This window comes from Lepisma saccharinum, chromosome 13, assembly GCF_977018435.1.
Source record: "Lepisma saccharinum chromosome 13, izLepSacc3.1, whole genome shotgun sequence".
Lineage (NCBI taxonomy): Eukaryota > Metazoa > Arthropoda > Insecta > Zygentoma > Lepismatidae > Lepisma > Lepisma saccharinum.
Window position 1 is genome coordinate 20,319,977 of NC_139241.1, and position 26,815 is coordinate 20,346,791.

The window sequence follows — 26,815 nt, forward strand, 5'->3', positions numbered from 1 at the left end:
TTTGCACTGAAGCATTTCTGGTTCCACAAAATGAAAATTTTCCAGAATTGAGAAAAAGTCTAAAATTTGGAAAATTTGGCAATTGGCAAAAAACAAAAAACAAAATTGTATGTTGTTTATTCTGTTATATTTTAGTGGTGAATACTATGCCTTATAGTACAAGAAACTTCCAGTGTCCAAGGCAGAGTGGTCAATGTAACACATTATCAAACTAGAGATCACTGGTTAGCTACAAATATATAATTATGTGTGTTCAGTTCATAAATTAATCCTTAGTATTGTGATTAATCCAATAGGTAAAGTAAAAAAAGGTAAAGTGTACCCCTGTGCATAGCACCACGCCATGAAGGCATATAGGGGGTGTGGGTGTAACGCCCCACACTTTCCTGATCCGGTAGTGAGTGGGGGTGATGTGATCAGCATCATGCCCCTGACCGCCTTTACCCCCCAGGGTTTCCCCCAGGTACCCATGTTATTCGACGCTGGGTGGGCGCCGGGGCCGCTTTCACCGTTAGAAAAGTTCCCGGATTTGAACCGGCCGGGGATCGAACCCGGGACCTTTAGCATGGTAGTCAGACGCGTTACCGACTGAGCCACCGCGGCCACGATTAATCCAATAGGTAGAAATAATAATAGCTCGTGGTGCAACAGCCCGTTGAGGGCCCCGGCCTACCTACCAACAGCCGGTCTCACTTCCCAGGTGGAAGATCATCCAATCAGTTACGGGGTGACAATGTACCCCCAGTCATTGTTGTAGGTATACATGACCGGGTTACCCTGCTCATTCATAGCTCCCCAATTTCCTCACGATGGTGGGTGGTTACCGGACCCATACACAGGCTGAAATCTCAGGAGAAAAGTTGTTACGCTTCCCCCAGGAGACTCTTACTTGAACCCATTTTGTAGCCGGAACCCAAAGCCTTAGAATTGTTCAAGAATTGGCCCCTTGTGGTCCCAAAGTAAAGTTGACACAACCTTTCCGGCACTCCTTTGAGCATGCACCTTCTTCGGTCTGGGAGACGAAGGATGTCGCCATTCCACTGTTGTCCTCTTATGTTCTGGTTCATAGACATGAACATAAATTTCATCTCCAGTAACAATACGATGAACAATGCCTCACCGTCAGCTTCATAATGGCACTAAAGCTCCCTCCACACATCAACACCTTTCCTTCATTTCCGGTGTCAAACGTTTCGGAACCCACATCGCACACACTTTCCTGAACTTCAGTATGTCATGACTGATATGGTGGGCTGATAATACACTTATTTCCAAATGGGAAACAATTTCACTGACAGTAATTTGCCGGTTCTCCTGTATCAAGTCCTCCACTTGACCAATGTTGCTTTCCATGACTGCAGTGACAGAGCAGCCTGGATGCGGAGAATCTTCAACACTGGTTATGCCCTGCTTGAACTTCTCAGTGCACTTGTACACTTGTGATCAACTCATACAGTTGTCACCGTACTCAACTGTCATGCAGTGATGAATTTCTATTGATTTCACACCTTAACTCAACAAAAATCTCAAGACACTTTGATGCTCCAGCTTGGAGCACTCCTGTAAGGGTGCTGCCATCTTGTACAACTATTTCCCAGTGTCCTATGCACGAGGCAGGCATGCCAGCGCCAGCTATGAATAGCTTACAGATGCCTTCACAAAATAACAAACAAATATATTTAAAATATAATTCAATTCAATTGAACGATACACACACACACACACACACACACACACACACACACAGATATATATATATATATATATATATATATATATATATATATATATATATATATATATATATATATTAGGGATGGGACGATATGAAATTTTGGCCAATACCCATAAAGTACCGATATAAAATTTACCAATACCGATAACCGATATTCTACCGATCCGATATAAAATTAGAAATGGTCCTGGAAGAACCTGAAAGGTTCATTGACCTCCTTAAAAAATGTGTGTTTCAGTCTGCAGTGCAAGAGAAATTGCATATTTAGACATTTACTTTTTACAAAAGTAGGGCGTGGAGATTATCCATGAGAAATTACAACAAAATGGCAGAATTTTGTACTAAACTATCAGATATTTATCGATATATCGGATCGGTAAAATAATCGGTAATTTTACCGATAAACCGATATGCCTATATCGGCCGATACCGATAGAGTACCGATTAATTGGTCCCATCCCCAATATAAATATTTAATTGAAGGTGCCAAGTTTACATTTGCCATTCTCATATTCAGACTAGAAATGAATCTACAAACACAAGTCACAAATGTTATGGAATACAGTAATCTACGAAAAATTGTTAATTGCATAAGAATATCAAATTTACATAATCAAGTTCATGATATCTTATCTTGCAATAATCTTTCGTTTATCAGATAGATTGTTCTGCAAAGGACATTAGCAAGCAAACATATTGAGAGAATTATGTTTTATTTCCCACACAGCTTTCTTTCTTTTCTTTCCTCGATAAAAATGAAAGATGAACTGTGAAAAAATTGCCTCATGCCATTAAAAAATGTGTAATAAATTCAATGAGATTTGGATTAATAAAAGTTGCAATTTTTCACATCTACGGGGGAAAATTCAAGCAGAATTCCACAAGCCAATAATTCAACGCATAATTCCAGGAATTCAAGAAATTCACGGTGAGTAGCCACCCTGAGGATAGCACCCTGAGAGACCATCTTCTAATCATTTAGGGCCTTGATAAGTATTTTCATGCATGCCACATCATCCTTGTGTTTCGTTTCTATCCCTTATAGTGCTAGGTATTTCCAGTTTCAAGCTTCTACAGCTTCGTTATATTACTCGTCTAAACCATTGTTGCCACTTCTCCATGTATCGATTTTCCGACTTTCAAAAATTGTTTGCATCCTCTTCCACTGCTTCCATCCTCCTTAGCTCTTCTACCGCCTGTTGAACAATGTTCTGCTTACTGGTGTGGGGTGTGGTTCTGTCCTTCTTCCACAATCTCCAGTTTCTCATTAACTATTTCACACATTTTTTTCGATTTAAGTCTGTTCTTGACATATCTTTTCTAAAAGTTATTGAGAGATTGAGTTTGTTCTTAAGTTCACTTTATGCATGTACAGAAAGGCTAATCGGGGCTGCACCTGCACTTTACAGTGAGATCCAAACCAGTATGTACCTCCGAAGAACCCCCTTGATTACAAGGCAACACTGCCATATGCTAGGGCTACCATATTTTGAAATGCTAAAAAGAGGACATTTTCTTCGAAAGCCACACACACCATCAATTTATTCACAAATTCAGTCCATCACTTTATAACTATTGTGATGCTTAACAGTATGAAACGCGAAAGAACCTTCTGCAGCACTTACTTTATCTTCATGTTCACTGCCAGGTTTTGTGAAAAACTGAGTCAGTTTTGTAGATGAAGCTTCACCTCTGACGGCTCTTTGGTGCTTTTCGCACTCCACGTGTGCTTGCAAGTCTAGCCCTCCTTTGTTTGCCACAGACACATATGTACCGGGTTTACAAACCATACACTCGCCTTCAAAATCGTCTCTACCACGTCTAAAACATTAATACTTTTCTTGTAACTCATTAGTAAACTTTCACTTCCTTTTAGGCATATTAGTAGCTTACACCGTGTTCACAAACTCTAACTTCCACTTCCAAACACGAACAAATGAATGACGCGGAAATCACATCGACCGGAACTTAAAACTGTAACAACAAACGACTAACGCTTAGTGCATCGTCCAGTACTGCCAACATCAGACGTTTAATGATTCGAAAAGTTGTAACTCCATGATCTCTGACCTATGATGATTGGATAAAAGTAAAAACCCGGACATTTTAACAGAAAGCAAAAACCCGCACGGACCCAAATTTCATGGTCCGAAAAGAGGACATGTCCGGGAAAACCAGGACGTATGGTAGCCCTACCATATGCAGAGGGGGAGCTGAAGGGGCTAGCCCTTCCCCTTCCCAAAACTTTCAGAAAACCAACATTTTCAAAATAAAGCAAAAAAAAAAAAAAAATTAGGAAAACACAATGATAAATACAAATACCCATTAAAATGAACGACAATTATTGTTTTCGAGAGTAAAAAATTCTAAACATACAAAATATATTAGTATATATCTCGACCTCCCTAGAACGCAGCTATGTACTATCCACCTTTACAATCCCAGCCCCTCCCCCCAAAAAAAATCTGCATCTGCCAGTGCAAGGCGACACATTTTGCAACTGCTACAAACAGACAAGAAGCATATAACGAAGCTAGAAGAGCAGAACTAATGAACAAACTATATAAACTGATACATAAAAATATGGAAGAAGAAATGCCATATGATTGATTGCTTGATTGATTGAGTTGGTGTTTTAAGTCCACTTTATGCACAGTAAGGCTAATTGGGACTGGACCTACAGTTTAAAGTGGAATCCGAACCACTATGTGCTTCCACTGGGTATCGAACCCGGGAAATGCCATATGAATGGAGAAAAAGTAGCATATATATATAAAAGAGCAGCTATCATGTAATATAATTATGGAGGTATTGAAGAAGATGCATATCGCATCACGTTGATTTTTTTGGGGGGGATATTACAGCTTTTTACAGTTTTTCCAATATCAATGTACTGTACACAATTTACATTTTTCATTTTCTGTGATTGTTACTTTAAAACTGCTGATCTATAGACAGGGTAACAATTTTTGTCAACAATGACTCAACAATTACGTTGAGCTTCTATAGTAACAAGTACCAACATCGTTGACAAATTAAGTCAAATGGCGTGCACATGTTGGGCTGATGAAGACTAATCAGTTTAAGTATCATTAATGCAAAAATGCCAAGAAACAGTAGGCATCATGATTAGTTTGAGCATCATTAATCCAAACTGCCAGAAAATCTGGCATCATAATTAGTTTGAGTATCATTAAACAAATCGCCAGGTAATATGGCAGAAACGGCGTTGGACGTGAAGAATGTCCAAGATGGATGTTAACGACGGTCTATACATCGAAACGTATTGCGATGGATGACTAACCACAGGTGCCAGTGACATAACACTGAGGCATGTAAGAGCTGCTATCAAGGCCCTGATAGGACTTCTAGCATCACCAGAAAAACAAGGTCCTGGTAGGACTTCTAGCATCACCAGAAGAACAGCCGGAGTTGAAATGACATGTATCAGCTGGTGACGTATTGGAAATAGACAACACTGAGCTAGCAATTCATTCCCAAAGAGCCATTCTTGATTTATAGATGGAAGAATGCACTGATCTGCCCTCTGAATAATATTCAACACAGTTTCTTAGTTTTGCTTACTGTTGACACAACAGCTAGTGTGGGAAAACTTTACTAACCATTACGAAGGACTTCCTTACCATCAGGAGCTATCAAATTGGCCAATCCCAACATTATGAAGAAATTATGAAGAACGCTGGAATATTTTCTCAAATACCAATTACAGGGTCTGAAAACATTGTCTTGTTACTGTATCGTCATGTAAGTTTTATATTTCTGAGAATAAATCAAATCGCAAATTCTGTTAGTTATTACACATTGTAGTTTAATACATTTTATGTACATTTTGTTAAATACTTAGATTTGTTTATATCTACGTGGAGGCATGGAGAGCACTACATACAATTTCACTTGCAGCTTTTAGGCTAAATCATGTTCTTAAATATTTTGACATTTCAAATATCTCATCTTGTGGGAATTTCCACAATAATATTTTCCAAGTGGAGGCTCCTTTACAGATGAAGGCCTGGGGCTGTAACCCCAGAAGCCCACCTACATGCAAGCCTGACCCAGATAGTCAGCTGCAGAAATACAAATAACAAAATGCTGTTACAGCACTTTGAATTCAATGTTTTCTAGTCAAACGAATTCAATTTTCAATAACAGGGTGGCTACAAACAAGCAGAAATGAAATTCCCTGACTTTTCCAGGTTTTCCAGGACAAAATTTACATTTTCCCCTGACAATTACAAACTAAACTAAATCGATGTTTTTGCAAATAGAAATAATAAACTCATACAGATCCACGTATGGTTTTGTTAAGTACCAATATTATCTTTTATGAAATTGACTTAATTTCTCTATTCTCTATGATTTGAATTCAAACTGCAAAATAGTGAATTTTGAAAATTAGCACAATGCATAAGCTAGGGAAGGATTACGGAATTTTGTCATATGCAGTAAGTTTAAAATAAAATACTTGATTATTTTTAAAGTTACGACTAAATGAGATTAGAGTGAAGAGTGGTTGACTAAGAAATACATTTTGTAATTTATCAGTCTCCTTATCCATTCTCGGTATTATATATTGATATTTCCACTGAGGTTTGGAACCCTCTGCTTGCAAGAACCATGAGTGCGGACTCATTTTTCAATGCATAACGCTACTTCTCTCTTCTCTGTAAAGCAAACAACTTAACTCTTGCATACAAGTGAAACAATTGAATCGAACAAAATAAAGTGTCATATTTCCTTACATTATCAATGGGATTTCTGCTTCAGTGCAGTATATCCAAGTGAAGTACTGTGAAACTGACAACATGCAGTTATACCATTAATGCTGACGAAAAGAATATGTAGGTATTAGAAATTTAACGCAAGGAATTTATAGAATTACATTGTGTAGGTACCTGATTTAGCTAACCACACATTAAAACAGGAACACTCTAATAATAAAAGTTTGTGAAATTTCATATACGAGGGGCATCCTGAAAAAAGCTCCAATGGTGCCTATACGCAGCACTAGTGGTCGGAGAGCGACACACACACATGCAGGCAGGAAGAAGTGGCATGTAGCTGTAATCTGGTACAGTTGCAATGCAGCCGTTTTAGGACAGTTCTAGGTTAAAGATTTCAGCTCTCATACAGTCTCCTACCGACTGCGATGTAGCCTACATTGCACGCTCAGAATTTGGCACAGAGCCACCAGCAATCGTGTGAGGTGTGCAGACCGGATAGTATGGTCAGACGATGGTGCAGACAATTCACGGATGGCCAGTCGAATGTGCACAACCCCATACAGCTGAGGCATACAGCTGCATCACTTCAGGTGAGAGATCTTGAACCACTCCCTGTACAGCCCTGACCTTGAATGTACAGACTTTCATCTCTTTATTTAACTGAAGAGGTTTCTGGCAGGGCAAGGATTTGACAGCTACACTGCGGTAGCTAGTTCCAGTCTTTGCTGTCAGACACATATACCATGGGCATACAAAATTTAGTGCCATGCTACGACAAATGCCAGAACAACAGTGGTGATCATGCCGAAAATTAGGTTAGGACTCACTGTTACTAATGCAATAAATTACAACTGATATTCTTGTTTTATTTATGCCTAATCGGTAGGGACTTTGATATTTTGTTATTTTTTTTTTCAAATTGGTGTATTTTCCTATTTTTTATTTTTTACTATACGGTGTTATTTTTCCCCAAAATTCACATTTTTATTTTAGCGCATTTTCTGGCAAATATCTGAAATTATACCTTCATAATGTTTTTAAACTACTGTTTCAAATTGTAAGTCACATGGCTTACGCCTCTTCGTGAGAGTTTGATATCTTGGAAGTTATTTTGGGAGAGTTATTTTCCATACCCCTTTTTTAATTTTAAGGTAAGGATTTTAGATAATGGAATTTTCCCCGTATATACTGAAGAGTGCATAATGACCATAAGTCACTCAAAAAATTAAAATCAATCAATCTCACGTGACAGATACCGATATATTATGGCACCAACAATTGGCATTATCTTTTTTGACTTGTTAGTGTTACGTTTCCCAAAATTCGCATTTTTGTTTTAGAACATTTATCTGCCAAATATACTGAAACTCCATTGTGCTTTTAAATTATTATTTTAAATTGTATGTCACATAGCCTACGTATTTTCGTGACAGTTTGATATGTTGAAACAGATTTTTGAGGAAGTTAAAGTAAAGTGCTCCCCAGCACTTTTCCATGAAGGTGTAGAGGGGTGTGGAGTTAGGGCCCCACACTTTATTGATCATGGCTGAAGGTGGGGGTAATGTGATCAGCAACACGCTCCTGGCTACCTTTATCCCTCAAAGTTTCCTCAAGGTACTAGCTTCATATGATGTTGGGTGGGCACCGGAGCAGTTTGAATAGGTGGAAAACATCCCGGTTCTCCCCCGCAGGGAGCCGCCACGGGTCTCTCGCATATTAGTCAGACGCCCTAACGACTGGGCTCCATTATTACTCGCTCGACAAATGCCGATTGTGCGCACTTAGCTTGGTAATTCAAAACATATCTCGTGCGACAAATATGAAGCTGTGGCTCCTGTGTGACGGTAGATACGCACTCGATCTCCTGTTAGAACCTTGCCACTTTGCTCTGTGATGCAAATGGTTTTGATAGAAGTTGAAAAAAACGTGGGAAATACATGATTTAATGTGGCTGTTGGAATTATTCCATGTACGTATAACTCTATAGTTTACTCTTAAGTGAAATGTTGGAAAACTTGCATGTTCTATGTACACAAACATGGCCTAGAAAAGACAAGAATTTTGGATTGCATGGAATTTTTCATTGTTTTAGATTTCTTTAAAAAAAAATCGCTAAAAACGCCAACAATTTGCATTTTATGCCAAATTCGCATTATTTCGAACGGGCAAAAAATGTGTCCAGACATCACTGCACATTCAGAAACACAACTTCGCAGCAATTACCATGTTTCTCGGTTTTCGCGTTTGCAGGGCTGGCAGAGAAAAGTCAATTCTTGAAGAAAGTGATTTGCTTTTATGATGGAATGATTCGAGTAAATATCATATTAAAATATTTACGTATTTATCGTAGTATTTTATTTCATAATATTGGACATTAACCTTACTCAGTGAGAGATTAATGACCATCTCTCACGCGTTTAAACAGACACAACAGAGAGAGGCATTAATTTCATTGCAATACTAGTGTTGCAGTAAATTTGAGTTTGGGAGCATGCACTTGCCAATTTTTATAACATTCACCAATGCAGCTTTATATTTCACTTTTTCGTGATAGTATTCAATATACGTATATCCCATTTGGTTGGATTCTTCTTGATATCTAAGAATAGTGCAATGCCATTGTAAACGTATGTTAACTTGTGCAAAACCAGTAAACGTCAGGATGATTAAAGAAAACCTTCGTAAGCACTGCTACATTAAATAAGGTGAAGTGAGCCAGAAGAGTTATAAATTCCAGCAGCATATTTGCAGTCTAAAGCTCTTCTTGTTTATGCATGCGATTTTTGTTGGATGTTGCAGTGCATGCAATTTCTGTCGCATGTTGTAGTGAGATACTTTGTCGGGTGTCGATATTCGACAAAAATCGTATGTATCAATGGAACCTATTTGTTTCCATGTTCATTTAGTTTGCCCAACAAAATGCCTTACTACGACGTCAAAGAACTATTGGACGGTGCCATCCGCCCTTATCCCCTCCATCTGTTGACATGTTCCCTTACTACTCCCATACGGACAAGAAAAAATGATAATTCAATGCATTTTCAACGTAATATTTAGAGGCTTAACCTTTACTCCCACAATGATACCATATGGTATCACCAGAGTAAGGCCGTACTGGCCCGATGATACCATATCGTATCATGGTGCTGATTACGAAATGAATGTGCTTTTTGAACCTTCTTACTCTTATGTTTGGTTGGAAACTCTGACACAGGTCTGGAGCAAGCCTGAGAAATTCATATTGATGACCAACCTCCCCCCTCTCCCCCCCCCCTCCCTCCGCAACATATCCATGCCACATTTCTGAACAGATTTTCACATTTTGGCTCATTATTCAACTTGTATGGCACCCAGGAACATGAAACATGTTTCAATCTCTTTGGTAACGTCCATTCTTTGAAGAGAATACTAAGGTTTGCGCCTTCTCCCCAAAATAGCGGGAGAAGAGGGGGCAATCTCCAGATTATGTTTTTTTCATTTAAATTCGGGGATCGCGCCCCTCGAAGCCCCCTTCCTCGGTTCGACATTCTGAATTGTATACGGTTGCATGCTATGATGTTCTAGCTGCAAAACAAAATTTATCCGAAGTAGATTCCTCCCATAGTGCCCGACTTATAACAATTTTCCTCCAAAAATGCAAATTACGTATTTTTCGTAAAGAAAAAAAATCACATTTTGGCTTATTTTTCAACTTGTATGCCACCCAAGAACATGAAACATGTTACGTTCTCTTGAGAAATGTCCATTCTTTGAAAATAATACTAAATTTTGCCCCCTCTCCCCAAAATAATGGGGGAAGAGAGGGGATTGCATGCTCTGATGTTCTAGCTGAAAAACAAAACTTATCCGAAGTAGATTGCCCCTATAGTGCCCAAGTTATAACAACTTTCCTCCAAAAATGCAAATTGCCTATTTTTCGTAAAAATAATAATTCACATTTTGGCTTATTATTCAACTTGTATGGTACCCAAGAACATGGAACATGTTTCATTCTTTGAAAAGAATACTAAAGTGCGCGCCTTCTCCCCAAAACAGCGGGAGAAGAGGGGGTAAACGCCAGATTTTTTTTTTTCATAGAAATTCGGGGGTCGCGCCCCCCGAAGCCCCCTTCCTCAGTTCGACGTTCTAAATTGTACACGGTTGCATGCTCTGATGTTCTAGCTGAAAAGCAAAACTTATCCGAAGTAGATTGCTAATATAGTGCCCGAGTTATAACAATTTTCCTCCAAAAATGCAAATTACCTATTTTTCGTAAAAAAATTAATTCACATTTTGGCTTATTATTCAACTTGTATGGTACCCAAGAACATGAAACATGTTTCATTCTTTGAAAAGAATACTAAAGTTTGCGCCTTCTCCCCAAAACAGCAGGAGAACAGGGGGCAAACTCCAGATTTTTATGTTTTTTTATTGAAATTCGGGAGTCGTGCCCCCAAAGCCCCCGTTCCCTGATCCGGCGGTCTAAATTGTACACGGTTACATGATCTGATGTTTTAGCTGCAAAACAAAATTTAGCCGAAGTAGATTCCTCTCATAGTGCCTGAGTTATAACAATTTCCCTCCAAAAAGTGTTTGAATTTAAAATTCCCGCCGAGAAGCCCGGGCGAGAGAATTTGTTTTTCTCTCTCTCTCTCCTCCTGCCATCACTGGTTTGTGTTGCGCATAAAAGGGTCCTAAAAGTTGAGGCCGAAACTTACGAACGAGATTTCCTGTTCCCGTGCAGTTCCATAACGATATCTTTAAATTAATAAATAAAAAAAAGTCAATGAAGACGAAATTCCCTGACATTTCCCTGACTTTTTTGACACCTCAAATTCCCTGACTTTTCCCGGTTTTCCAGGTTTTCCAGGTCTGTCGCCACCCTGAATAAGCATTTTATTTTTAAATGAAGAAAGCAATATATTAGCTGGTATAGTCTGAAACTGCTAATGAGGCATCAAGCTGTAGTAATTTATGTACATCACAAAATTGGAGCAATAAAACAAAAGACTACATTAGAAAATATTGAATTAAAAAGTGTGTTCACCGATGTGCTTTTCTCAACACATGCCATTTTACTTCTCATGCTTCATCTTAAAAAATTATTGTATCAACCAGTAACATAGTGAAAGAAAATAGATATTTTGATCAAATGTACAAAAGAATATTCTTGACTCTTTCCAGATAATATGGGCAATAACAATAAATAATTGCAAATTCCTTTGAATTAAAGGGTTGTTGCCCTTTTGTGGCTGTGAGCTATGCAGAGAGATACATTTATTATTATTTTACTCTAATTAGCAGCGCCGCAAGAACATTATAGTAGAGGAAACGAACGGGAATAAAAGGCCTGACCTGGAAATAATTGTAAGCTCCACTTTAATGGAATTCCGACAAATATCGAGCATACTGATGTATTGCAGCCACAGAGCAGCAGTGTCCTGTTATCTTTCAGAGTTGAACCAAATGTAGATAGAGATTTTTCAGCACCTCAGAGCTTGAACTTACATCCGAGTCTACTTCTGAATTGAGCACGCCAACGATTTATTGAACGTATCTTAGATTAGAAATATGCTCATTTGCAATGCACTATGCTACTTCAAGATCAAGTAGCGTGAAGAGTGCTGCACAAACTATGAAATGACCCCTTGTGCCTCTGGCTATGGATTTTTCGGATTGACTGATTTGTTTTAGTTTATATTAGGTCGTTTTCCTGCCACTTTTGGATAATCACGAAGATAATTGATTGAGTTGGTGTTGTTAAGTCCACTTTATGTACAGTAAGGCTAACCGGGACTGGACATACAGTTTAAAGTGGTATCCGAACCACTGTGCAATCTGCCTCCACTAGGTATAGAACCTGGAACCCCATGATTATAAGGCCACAACACTACCACTGCATCAATCATGAATATAAGAATATAAGGATGAATGAATGGACAATCACAAACATATATGGACAACACAACACGAGTCCTTCTGTGGCAGGTCCTGCAGCAAATAAACGAAAAAAGTGATCATCCACGGAAATCAGAGATTTCTTTACTTCCAGATATGCATTCAATCCACATTGCACTGTATTTGTGGGCAATCAAAGAGGTAAATCACACAAATATCATTACATTTGATCAAACAATATTTCTGAAAGCATTTTGTATCGTAGCCAATGAGAACTCGGATAGTCCTCTGAAGTAGCCCAGTACTAAGGCTGGGTGGTCTTCATGTGAAGATGAGTTTCCTGAGATGTGGTGTTTATCTATTGACAGATTCAGGTCTTCAACAAATCCTTGAGATCATTTACGGAGGTAATACTGTTAAACCTATGATGACAGGAAAAGCTCTCACTTCCAAGCAGTACACCTTAGACTGCATTTTGAAGACTAGCAAGGCTCTGGGGTCTGGATTCACAGTCAGTATAATCCTCTGTGGGGCTCGTGGTGTCATCCATATTGTCCCTTCATCCATATCACCATATTATCATCAATTAGCCAAAAGTATTAGAAGAAAGACGTAATATAAACTAAAATGAATCAAATGAATCTGAAAAAGCCATAGCCAGAGGCACAAGGAGTAATTTCATAGTTTGTGCAGCACTCTATCAAGCTACTTAAAGACGCAAAGTGCATTGCATTTAATGAGATACGTTCAATAAATTGTTGGCCAACTAAATTCAGAAGTAGACTCTAATGTAAGTTCAAGCTCTGAGGTGCTGAATCTTTATTTATATTTGGTTCAACTCCGAAATATAAAAGGACACTGCTGCTCTGTGGCTGCAATACATTAGTATGCTTGATATTTGTCGGAATTTCATTAAAGCCGAGCGTATTGGGAAGTGGAGTTTACATCTTGAATCAGTTACGCAAATGTTCTCCTTTTGCTGCATCAGGGGCAACACCTGTGCTACAAGTGCACGTCTGTATGTAGAGGAAATGATGAAATTTAACATGTTAGCACCATGTATCTACGAAAAATTCTGCAATGGACTCTTAAGGTAAAGTGACCAGTTTAGATCCGTATTTTACCATTTCAATATGAATCCACATATGAATATCATGAATCCAGTCGACGATAATCTGAACAGTTTTTCTGAGGAGTCAGTGATATTTTTACACAGGGCTCCCAATGTAAAATATAACGAAACTTAAGTCTTTACTTTCGTTAACATCAGTGTAGGAATTAAATGGGGGATTCCCCCACTCACAAAAATGTTATCCGGGCAAAAGAAAATAATTTTTATCCCTGCCAGGGATGTTTTTATCCCCCTCAATGAAAATGAATTAACTACGGTATGTTACAAACACAACTGAAAAATCATTCGTGTCTATTAATGGTCCAGTCATCAAAGATTTCCCTGCCTAAAAGTATGCGCCCTTGTGGTTTAAAGCAGGGTTGTTAAAGGTCCAGTAATTTTAAATAAATTCAATTCTGGTCCAGGAGAGAGGAAATTAGCAAGTGTAAATGGGTACTGGATCATAAAGAACCCTTTTATCTGTAAAGTATTTCAATGCGCTGTAGGAATCTTTTTTCCAGATTAATTTAAATATGGTCCAGGAACCTTTTTTCTGGATTAATTTAAATACAGTTGAGGAACTTTTTTCCTTGCTTAATTTGAATACAGTCCAGGAAACTTTATTCCGGACCAATTTAAATATGGTCCACGAGCCCTTTTTTCCGGATCAATTTAAGTACGGTCCAGAAACCTTTTTTCAATGAAACAATACGCAAATTGGGCCAAATTGAAATTGTGCGAGAAGAAAGGTTCGTCCTGCAGCGGAACTCAATAGAAATTATGGGTTCCTGGAAATTTAACAACCCTGGTTTAAAGGAGGACACCCTTCTCAAACTGACCAACCCCACCAAACCGAAACTTAAGTTTTCATGTCATAGGGCTGATATTTTACATGCATTTTTAGTTAGGTTAAATGGACGTTAAGTGTGAACTTAGCAATAGGAATTTGTTTAAATTTCGGGTGTTATTAGTTCGATAGCTCTTTTTATGTATGAGTTTGGGTTTTCTTGGAATTGTAAATATAGTAAGTGTTCCTAAATTACGTGTAAATGCTATCATAAGATCTAATGACCTAGGTTAGAAACCATGTTCTAAGGCACGTCGTTCACAAAGCATGCACCGCGGTGCCGTTGCTGGCTTACAGGAGTAAGCCACTAAAATGACACTTATTCCAAATATGTCCTTATTTAGAACTTTTTACACATAAAATGTTTCTGAATTTGAAATACATGTTTTTTTAACTTAAGTCAAGCAACCTAACCACACTAACTGAGCATTGAAAGTGTTAGATAGGCCTACATTCTGACTTGCGCACCGAGGAAAGATCTTGAAACACTAAGGGCACCATGAAACAAATAAGTTTGGGAACTCCTGTCCTAAGAAGTGTACAGACTTTGTGAGGCTCGAGACACATGAATGACTTCAACCTAGTAAACAACCACCGATACATACAGTATCCCTTCTTTACTTTTCACATCCAGTGATATTTTCTTCTTATTTTCGCATACCCTAATTATTTGTAACAAAAAACTGTGTTCTGAGATTTTAGTTGAATGTTGCTACATACTTTATTCCACTCGGACAATTAAAACAAACCCCCAACCTTCATTTTTCCATTTGAATGCTACCCCTCACATTTCCTACCAAAGAGTGAAAAAGATACTTTTTTAGAGCTTGATTATGAATGCCTTACTTTCAATTGAGATTAATTTATGTCGCTTGTCTACCCATTGGGTTAATTGCGACGATTAGAATGAATCATGAACTAGCGTTCAAACTTGATGCGCAACTACTCCACCATGGAGGACGAATTTCGCACCAGGGTAATTCCATGTAAAATCAACCAGTACATAAACCTTTGATGTCATGGATTTGGCTAAATTTTGATATACATGTTTCATATCATCTGAAATATAGAAAATATATATATTTTTCTTTCATGTTGCAACAGCACATGGTAGGGAGTGTGTGATGGTGTTGGAGGGACAGTAAAAAGGCTGGCAGTCTCCAGAATCCTCTTTCAAACCAAATCTTGACACAACTCCAGCTATTTGATGGGGAAAGGAGAACAATCAATCAAAAACTTTCTTTCATGTGACAAATGTCGAATATTTGGAAGAAAAGACTTTTACAGACACGGTTTGAAGCTGTAGTTGAAACAGGTATCTTGCAAATTGTATTTAAAGTTCCAGCGGTGAGCGGTTTTGGGCAATTTTGTCAATTTTCAAAATTCAATAACGCAAAAAAATGGCAAAATGAAAAATAAAAAAAATATATATTTTCTATATTTCAGATAACAAACGTGTATATCAAAAATTAGTCAAATCCATGACATCAAATTCTAAAATTTATTTTTTCTTGGTTGATTTGACATGGGATTACCTGCCAATGGTTATTACACACTGTGTTTCCTACCGAATTCCAAAATTATAACCAAACATATGCATTCTACATTTGGCCCCTAAGCGACACAGAACAAGTGGTTGATTTACGATCTTTCCTTCGATGGTTCCTCCTCTATGGATATGTTATAACCATCATTCATCATCATCTCCGCGATTATTCCAAAGTGGCAGAAAAATTACGCAAATTAAGAGAAATACAACAAATCTATTTTATATTTTATTATTTAAACAGCATCGAGTTAATGGGGATGAAGATTATTCTTGTGTTGGGTTTCAGGTGTATGGGACAGTAGAGAACTGATATATGTAAAAATGCATATTGTGGGTAAACTCTTGTGTGCTATGTGAAACAGCCTTTCACACTGGGAAGGTCCACCCTTATTTGGAGTTATACGAGGGATGATCAGAAAAAAAAGGTTACAAAGCATATAACTTTTGTTTTATTCAGTGTAAAGTAACGAAAATTTATGTGTAAATTAATAACATGTTTGTCTTGTTGCGAGTTTGAGGACTTTGGATTCTGACCATGTATACCGAGAAGTGGACATTTAAAATGGTGTCCTGTGGGCCAAAAACACTACACCTGCTGACATTCATAGGCAGATTGTGGAGGTGTATGGGGAGGGGACAATTTCAAGGCAACATGTAGCGAAGTGGTGCCGTGCCTTCAAAGAAGGACGGACCAGTATTGTTAATGACAACCCTGGACACAGTGGTAGGCCCAGTACCTTAACCACTGACGTGAACTGTGCTCTTGTGGATGAGTGTATTCGTGAGGACAGAAGAAGAACTGGGACTACCATTTGGTTGGCTGGCCACCATTATCTGACATGTGATGATGTCAAAAGAACTGCCTCACGGTGGCTACGAAAACTTGACGTGGATTTCTGTGCATAGACTGTTCTTCAAAAGGCACTAACAAACTAAACAGATTTAGAGAATTCTATTTCATTTTCCACGCAGCTTTAATTTCTTTTCCTTCCTTGACAAAAATAAAAGCTAAAGTGTGAAAAACTTGCCTTGGAGCATTTGTAAATGTATGAACTCATTTGGATTAATAAACGTTGTAATTTTTCACATCTACAGAGAAAAACTCATGTAAAATTCATGCAGCCAATTCTCGGAGTCAATAATTCACATATAATTCCCAATGACTAGCCACCCTGATTTAGTGGACTGAAACATCTACTATATTTCAAACAAATATTCTCGTATTACCAGCTAGGTTAAATCTACTTTAGCTTCCAATGTTTCAAGGGCTCCCATCATACCTGGAATATTACCCCATGATGAGAGCCATGGATGCACTCAAAACGTAGGAAGCTAAAGCAGATTTAACCTGGCTGGTAACCTGAGAACACTTGTTCGAATCATATTGCCAGGAAAGCTACAATTCCTATCTAGCATATTAATAATCGTCCCTACAAATAAAGTGCTAATGGAGGTCAAAGATAGACTTCAGAAAGATAATACACCATATAACTGAACAAAAAATCACAGTTGAAGCCATCATACTGTTACTGTCCCTCTGGGTAACGGTTTCGAATATTTAATGAATTTTGCCCAGTTTTATAGGAGCACTACAGGTGCTTTAGAACACTGAAAACAATAGTGGGAGTAAATTTGAAGGTTGGAAAACCTAATTGGCTAAAATATTTGTTAAGCATTATTTACAACAGAAAATATGATTTAAAAAGTAGCTTACGCGAGCTGGTGTTCTTGGTTTCCGGTAGACTGGGACACGAGTTTTCGCAGACTTTCATGAAAGGCTCGAGAGGAGTTTCATGCATGTGACCAGATGTTACTTCCATGCTCAAGTCTTAAACCTGACCCGCCTACCCTAACAACGAAAGGATTTAGGGATATTTTATTAATGCTAAGAGCTCTAAGCCTAACCCACATAACAACCAAAGCACTTAGATATGAAATACATCTTTGGACAACATGCATGTAAAGTAGATGGAAGAAGCAGTCCATGCCCAAGTCAACAGTAAATGAATGGCTGCTCGCAAACAAGGAATCAAATAGAAGTAAATGGAAGGAAAAAGTAGTTCTCCAGAAAACTCTCAGTAAGCAATAACAAAGACTCTGAAGTATATGTTAACAGATATAATTAGAAATCGAACCATGTAAGAAATGTCCCTGCAACCTGATAAATTTGGAATTAAACAGAACAGAACAAAACAAATACCTCCAAATAGACATCACCAATACTTAGGAAAACATACATGGCATAGTGGTTAGTACACTGGATTTCTGGTAAAATCAGAGGTGTGTCATAGGTTTGAACGCCGCCACAGGCAAAACGGAAATTTCTTCATCTGAAGATGAGAGAAAAGGTGCTCATTTGAAATGTAGTAACTGAATAACTAAGATAAAAGCACTAGATGATGGATAACAAATAATTAACATTGCATGCTACTCAGCAGAGTGGATTGACTTCAATCGGGTGATTATTTTTTAAAAAAAATTACTGATTAAATCACTCTAAATAAATAATTTATAGAATAATGTTGTCACGGACACTTCTGCATTGTAACGATTCCGTTACAAGTCAATGTATTCATTATAAACCAGAAATGTCGGTGACTGTACATAAGGATTTTGTAGATATCAAAAACACTTTTGGTGAAAGTACATTACTCTTGTAATCATTTAATGGAGTTTATTAGGCTCAAAGATAGGAAAATAAAGGAAAAATATATGTACTGATGGTGTGAAGCTCATACAAAAGTAAATGTAAACACAGGATTTCTCTTGATTTAAAAATCAATCATTTTGGGCAAAATTAGCAAACATTTTGTGTAGAAATACTAAATCTAATACTAATCATGTTAAACCATAAATAGTGTCAATAGCATTAAACTGTAAATAAAATGGCAGCTGATATTTTTCGAACTATCATTAAAAAAATCTCCAAAGTTCAGGTACAAAGACTACAAAAACATTTAAGTCACAATTATAGTTACATCCAGAATGTTTTAGTTTCACTGGAAGAAAAGTTACTGAAATCATTAATAGTTTCATTAACAAACTCAACAAACATTTCCATAGTTAGTTAAAGTATCAGAAACAGAAAAATGTATGTTTACATATATTTTTTATTTGCTTTAATCAAACTGTTCAAATATTTCACAGAGCCATTTACTAGAAAAATCCTTTCTAAAAAAAATATTTAAAAATAGATTTTTTTAAAAAATCAACAAATATGATTTTTTTTAAATAAAAATTATGATTTTTATGCAGCCTGACGTCAAATTACTATTGCAATCTAACACAACCCTCCTAACCTTACGATCATTTTCAATATGAATGAAAATACTGTATATGCCGGCATATAAGACATACTTTATTTCTTTAAAAATAGGTCTGAAAACCGGGTGAATCTTATACGCCGATACTCAGGTAAAAGAAAAAGGCCTAGCATTTCAGAAGTTTGTGAACAGGGTGGCCACTCTACGATCATGATAAAATTCAAGTATAATTCCCGGTTTTCAAGGCGAACTTTCCAAGGGTACAAGGAGATAGTTTACCTACTTCAACCTTGTGTAACACCGCCTAACACCACCCACAGACAGACACACGGGAATGTATTAACAATATAAAAGTTCTGTGCAATCCCAATATATCCAAATTCTATTCAACGGTATATATACAATATATTTAACTTAAGGTACGGAGTTTATATTTACCATTTCACACACCAGGGTGCGAAATTTCCAGTCGCCAGGTTGCCATTGGCGACCAAAAGTTTTGGGCTGGCGACTAAAATTTTGTTGTTTCAAATGTTTCATCTCTGAAAATAAGAATTGAACACTGTATTTCAGTTTTGGCTGACCTGGAATCTAATGTTGGACCAAGCGAACAAGATTTCTTGGATCATGTATCCATTTCAGGGAAGATCAGGGATGTGCAGCTCACAAACATTCAAAACGGAGAGCAAGAGTTTCAGACTGTTAGAGGAAACTTAATTAACAATGCGAAGGTGTACATCACAGAAAGATTGCAATCTATATCAACAGATGCGATTGCATCTCTGCATGTTTTCGATACCTTGGGTTGGTCTCCCAAAGGAAATATTCTTCAGTTTGGGATAGAAGAGATAAAGAAGCTCTACATATACTGGAACCAGAGCCTTTATAATGAGAAAATGGATGTTCTGTCAGCAGAGTGGACAGAATACAAACTTTTGTGTTCTTCTCCAGCTTTGAATCAGACACTGGAGAAGATCCACAGTGTGGAGTGTTCAGCAAGATTTCCCACTTTGATCCAGATTTTGACATTTTGTGCTGTTCTACCAGTGAGCACAGCTTCATGTGAGAGAGGTTTCAGCTGTCACGACAGACTCAAGACTTATTACAGGAACTCTCTGAAGACTGAGACACTGGATGATTTGCACAGTTTCCGTAAAAGGAACCCCCTTTACTGTCAGAGTTTGACCCAGCAGCTGCGATTGATAAGTGGTAGTTCAGTGCAGAACGACAGCGCTACACAAACATTAATTCCTAACTTTTTAATAATTGCTCATATTTTTATTATTTGTCAATATAAAATAGTGGCGACCAAAGATTTTAGTCCGGCGACTGATTTCAAACCAGAAATTTCATGCCCTGTCACACACTGTGACTCGAAATAAATCAACGAACACAAGTCACAAATGTAACAGGATATATTAATTGACAAAGAATTGTTACTTCTGTAAGTATTTCGGTAGTAATTTACTATTCCACAAAGAGATTTCTTCATTATTACACAAGAAACTACTTACAGTAATAAGTTCCTGTAGCATTGTCTAAATCTGGAAGGTGTTTTCAGTCATGTAAGAATATATCATAGCGGAAGTTCATTATTTTTGTTGAAAATTAATTCTCCGACACATACACCTCCATAGATTATCACATGTCATGCATGTGTTTTGTCGATTGCAGTTTTTCCAAGCACGGCATTGTTTTCTGAAAAGATGACGTGTCATGGATGCGTGATGAAATTGATAGCGGGTGTGGAAGATCCACTGGATTTTGTACTGATCCACTGATTTGGGTACTTGAAAAATGGGTAGCCCCACAAACCATTGACGGATAGCCCCAAAAACCATTCACGCATAGCCCCACAAGGTTAGGTTAGGTTAGGCAAGCATAGTTAAACTTTTGTTCGTAAAATAATGCAAAGCAGCTTAAAAAGAAGAAAATTACTTGACGAGTATTTTTTGGGTTACGAAGGTTGGAAACACTGCATCGACAAAACAAAAGCACGACATGCGTTGATCTGCGAAGGTGTATGTGCCATACTATTTCTTACGGAAAGGAAACAACGCAAATAAAGAAGTACTCATAATGTGAAAAATTTACATTACTTTCATCAAAAAATGTGAATACACCTTCAAGAATATCCACGAAGCAGATAGGTAAGTACGAAGTTAAAAGTGACGAAACGAAGAAGTTACATGTGTTTGTGGAATAGTAAATTTTTATCAGAATTTCAAACTCAAATTTATCTAATCAGCTTCAAGATTTCTTATCCTGCAATAATTTTCCACCTGTCAGATAGATTATTCTGTAAAGGACTCCAACAAAGTAAACGAAAGAATTCTGTTTTATTTTCCAAGTAGCTTTATTTTCCTTCCTCAAGAAAAACAAAAGCTAAACTGTCAAAAACTTGCCTCAGGGCATTATTAAGCATGTATAACTGCAATGGGATTTGGATTTTAAAGAGTTGCAATTTTTCATGTCTATGGAGAAAAATTCAAGTATAATTCCCGGGATTCAAGGAATTCCTGGCGAGTAGTCAACCTGGTGAATGGTTAGAAGCTTCATGGGATGCTGTGAAAACTAAGACCGTGGTTAAATCATTTAAGAAGTAGCATTAGTAATTTAGAACTATGACGTTAGATTAGTTAATCCTTGAAAGTAGACTTGCATATTACTTTATATGTCAAATACTGATAATTAAATATAATATTCAGTGTTAAAGCTATTTCCTCAAAAATGTGTACTAAAAAAAGATATACTCTGGCAAATACGGTGTATAATTTTTAAAAATACTAACACAACAATGTCAAATTACTATTGCAACCTAACACAACCCTCTTAGCCTAACAACTATTTCCAATATGAACAAAAATATACATAATTTTTTCAAAGTACTTTCCGGCAGAGATGGAGCAAAGGGAAACTGTGCAAGGCCCCACAAATATAATTGAAAAAAAAATTAAAAAAATAGATATTATATATTGTACAGACTCAGTTTCATACTTCCAAAAAATGTTCCGGTCAGAGCGGAGCAATCCCCTTTGGAACACCTAAAAAGGAATTCCAGCAACCAATGCTCTGCTCGCTGCCGTATTTTCAACTTCATCCCTCACATTTCTGCGATATTGTCTACTGCAATTGACATTTTTCTTGTTCCCAGTCACTAAACCATCCTCTTGTAACTCACGGAAATAAATCTCCAGTTTCCATCCAAAAAATGCAATAATGCTGAATACATCGGAACACTGCACAATTTTGGTTCACAGGCACTTACCATACAGCAGATGCATGCCCACCTTCGAAACAAAAGCCATGTACCATGTGACATGAGGGTCTCACTCGTCACACCAAATTTCAACACCTTGGCCAAGTGCTGTATTTTGCCTTCTGACATTAGGCTAAATCTAGTGTATTTATGCTAAGAGTTTTAAACATAACTACGAAAGTATTCTGTGCTTATGTCAGTAGGGTGTTTAATAAGAAGGTGCTTGAGTTTGGTCTGACGAGTCATACCCATGATATGCACTGAAACATTGTCTGCAGTAAATCTCGCACACCCTGAAATCACACCAGGATTGCCAACCTTCAATCTCAGATGCTTCCAACACTGCTCCAAGATACAAACCACAAACATAACGTAACAACATGTCAAATTTCGTTTACACCCATTTGCCACTCTTCTGTCAATTCATGATTTTCAGGTATGACTTAAGATGACCCCTCTTAGATATTCTTCATATTTACTAATTGAGGCCTGCTAATGACGAATCTGAAGTTAAAATTTGTCGGAAACGTCTAGAAATTGCAAAATAATTGCGAACCATTGACGTGTTGTTAGGTTAGGCAAACATAGTTAAAATTTGCTGTCGTGGTAGTATCAGGATCTAGAAATTGCAAAATAATTGCGAACCATTGACGCTAACCCCACAAACCATTGACGCTAGCCCCACGAACCATTGACGTGTGGTTAGGTTAGTTTCGGATAGGTTAGGCAAACATAGTGAAAATTTGGTGTCGTGGTAGTATCAGGAATATATATAATTCCTTGTGAAATAAAAAATTTCGTGAAAATAGACAGTTTCCATTCCGAAAACTAAAGCCTTATTTTACCTTATTTTGCAATTTTTAGTTGTTTCCGACAACTTTTAATTTCAGATTCGTGATTAGGAGGCCTCAATTAGTGAGTATGCCAAATATAAAGGAAATCGGAGAGGGGTCCGGTCATCTTAAGGCTCGGCTGGACCTTTGGCATGCAAATGGGCGAATTTTTTTCAAATTTTCCTTTCCATTCGAAAAACTTCTTGGATATTTCAAAATATGAAACATTACATCAGCATAGAATTCCTTCTAGAGCATTGACGTGAATTTTCGTGTAGTTTTCTTTCACTGTTGTCTAGATATTATCAATAGTTTAATAGACTTATGTAATCACAAAACTAGAAGGAATTCTAAGCTGATGTAATGTTTCATATTTTGAAATATCCAAGAAGTTTTTCGAATGGAAAGGAAAATTTGAAAAAAAATCGCCCATTTGCATGCCAAAGGTCCAGCCGAGCCTTAAGTCGATCCGACTTTCAAAACCAAGACCTTTCTATAAAAACACTAAAGAAAGCAATGCATAATACACAGATTTAGCTCATAACATGGAGATAATGAAAATGACATAATAAATAGTACCACCAAAACACTCTCAATATTCTACTATAATACATCTCTGCGAGCAAAAACCAACACAAATCGTTTGTATGGAACATAATCTTCATAAACGACGCAAAAAGTTTCACTTTCTTGCAGGGGTACGGAGGGTTAAGGGTACCCACAATGTCACCTGCCATATCCCTGATTATCTCATAAAACGATGAATATTTAAGTAAATTAGACTTTTTGGGTAAAAAAAATTCTTAGTCATTAATTTAATAATGTCAGAATGCTTACACCATAAGCAACTTCCCTACATTGTCACCATGTTATGGCAATTTTGATAATTAGAAAAGAGCTTTTATAGTTCCTCGTTTAAGGTATCTCCTGCATGCGGGCAGAGCCACATCTGTACTACATGTTCCACTTTATCAGCAGTAGCCTTTCAATTGCAGAAAGAAATTCAATTCATCAGCCAAGTCTCAGCTTTAATGCAGGGGAGAGGAAGGTTTCCATTTTCACCAAATGAAGTGACAGGTGTCTACCAAAGCCCATGTCCTGATCTGACAAGTGCCTTAACAATGGTAATGAGTATATAGGGTAAGGATTCTGGGCACTATTATAGTATAAGGGAAACACCTATAAATCATATATTTCGCACTTTTTTACCATACCATTTTGGAATGCTGAACATTTCCTAAGGTGAAATAATGCATTTCTAACTAAGATAATGTCTATTTCTTACATTTACGAGTACTTACTGTTACTTGTTATTTCGATTCTGTAACACATTATGGCGGGCGATAGCGTACTGGTTCAGGGCGCGTTGTGCGAGTGTTTTGTCGATTTATGCAGTGTTGCAACCTCGTTCACCAGAAAATACCTACTTTCGTGCCCGGATTTGAAATTATGCTAATACGTCGCAAACCATTGACGTTAGCCCCAAAAAACATTTTCAGTTAGGTTAGGCTAGGCAAGCAGTTAAAAAAAAAATTAAAAAAAATACTCTACACATCATGTTCAAGTGAAAACACAGCGAGGCTGAAACACTGACTATGGGGTTGCATCATCTTAACACACGGAACATTGTACTCTCCTGCAGAAAGCAAATGGCGGCAGCAGAAATAGCATGTCGGACAGAGATTTTCGCAGAAAACGACATGTTTTCGCATTAAAATGTATCAAAACTAGAACACACACACAACGCTACAGAAAATGATTTCCGTAAGTATTTTCTCCTGTAAATTTGAAGAAATCCGTTTCCCTTATACTATAATGTTACCAGATTCTGTTCATACTAAATCGGTGGCAAATATGTGACATTTTTTTTAAAATGTACAATTGAACTTAGTAATTTGAATAGCCTGATAGTAACTGAATATGAAGACAAGCAATAATTTTGCTTGTTGGGTGTAAGCATGAGCTTATAAAGGGGAATTATTAAGTCAAGCATTGTTTACATATCAAATAATGTTAATGATTATTGATTTATTTCGGGGTTAGGGTAGGAACTGCAAACACAAGTTTTCCAGATTGACCACATAATCATCATCACGTATTTTCCGAATGTTATAAGTAATTTGACACCATGTGTCTTCTTCAAAATATACCTTTGCAGTTGCGAAAGGAAGCATGCAGCGGAAAAAATACGGAAACCATTTAGGATGGCATATTAATTGGTATTCAGGACATGGACTGAGGTAACATAAACTGAATATTGTGCGATGTATATACTAACGTAGCTATATCAACCAGGCACATATTTCCTCTCTTTTAAAAAATGGGCAACAACATTCCACCCACAAATGAACTTACATTATGTCTTGCGTAATGGGTAGCATTGAAATGATATAAATTACCATGTCTAGTATACATTCAAACATTTCTACTTAATATGTGTAGAATTCTACCTATAGGCACTATACATGTATGACATCCTAAAAAGAAACTACGAAGTATTTAATTACGTGGTCAGTTACACAATTAACTTTTCTGTAACGATTTTGAGTGTTACAAACCATTTTATTTTAATGTAGATTAAAGAACGTTTCAGATTGATGTTTATTTAGCAAAAATGATACTGCTAGTAAAACCCACCATAGCTTGTAACCGTAATTTACACCCACATACACCTACAACCCCTGTCACTTTCTCACGCAAATGAACGTCATCTACACATGGTTGGAAAACTATACAAATCTGATCACTCTCTATCTGTAAACATTCCTATGCATTGTACTAAAAATACACTAACATCAAATATATTATTTTACCATAAAAATTATGCCACAGCCAAGTATTCCGACTTATTTGCTGTTGTTCTCGCTGTTTACACGAAATGAAATTGCAACGCTCACAAGTTCAAAACAGACAAGTGAATAACGATAATACGATTTTCATATTAGGGCTTTTTCCCCAAGTTCAAGGCATAATAACCTTAATGACAATTGTTGCGGAAAAATGTTTCATGCACCAAAAGAGCAACATTAATATTAATGACTGCTTCACGAAATTGGTTTCAAGAACAAACTCAATGACCTGAGAATTTCCAGGATTTTGCAATGACCGAGCGACACTTCCACCAAGCGGAGGGAGGGATGGGTTGACTGTTTGTTTTCTGGAAATTCACACACATATTCCAACAATTAAGTGTGTGCGTGTGCGGGGTGGATATGTTTTGGCAGAGTGGTCGAACTGAAAATTTTAAAAATTTCGACTCGAGAAACTTCCGTCACCCTTCCGAGCTGCGCAAGTTCTAGATTTCACGATAATAATTAGGGGTGTGCGGGATCCACAGAAGTCGGGACCGGGATCGGAAAAAAGAAAGGCCGAGTCTGCTGCCACGCACATGTCAGCAGTAAGAATAAGCTTAAAATTTGCTCCTGCCACGTAATTCATCTGCTAAGAGGATGTTACAAATCTTAAGAACAGATCGAGACGAGAGATATGCAAGTTTATGATTAGTGGGAATTAATGTACAGGTAATTTAGAACCTTTTTCTTTAGAAAGCATTTAGCGATATTATTTTAATGCTAACAGAACCTAAGCTAACTACGAAA

The 26,815-nt window shown here is 37.3% G+C and overlaps 1 protein-coding gene across 5 annotated transcripts in view; it reads right to left on the reverse strand.

The window, feature by feature from the left end:
- The window catches only part of HDAC6 (histone deacetylase 6), a 164,629-nt gene extending 138,243 nt beyond the window's left edge, over positions 1–26,386 (reverse strand). For 2 of the 5 annotated variants that reach the window (XM_083133940.1, XM_083133946.1), the window contains exon 1: positions 26,030–26,241. In XM_083133940.1, coding sequence (XP_082990066.1) covers positions 26,030–26,032 — 3 coding nt within the window. In that variant the 5' untranslated portion in view covers positions 26,033–26,241. Of the gene's footprint in view, positions 1–25,853; positions 25,909–26,029; positions 26,243–26,294 lie in introns of those variants that run through there. The other 3 variants (XM_083133943.1, XM_083133942.1, XM_083133941.1) reach the window with 3 other exon arrangements.
- Positions 26,387–26,815: the final 429 nt, after the last annotated feature.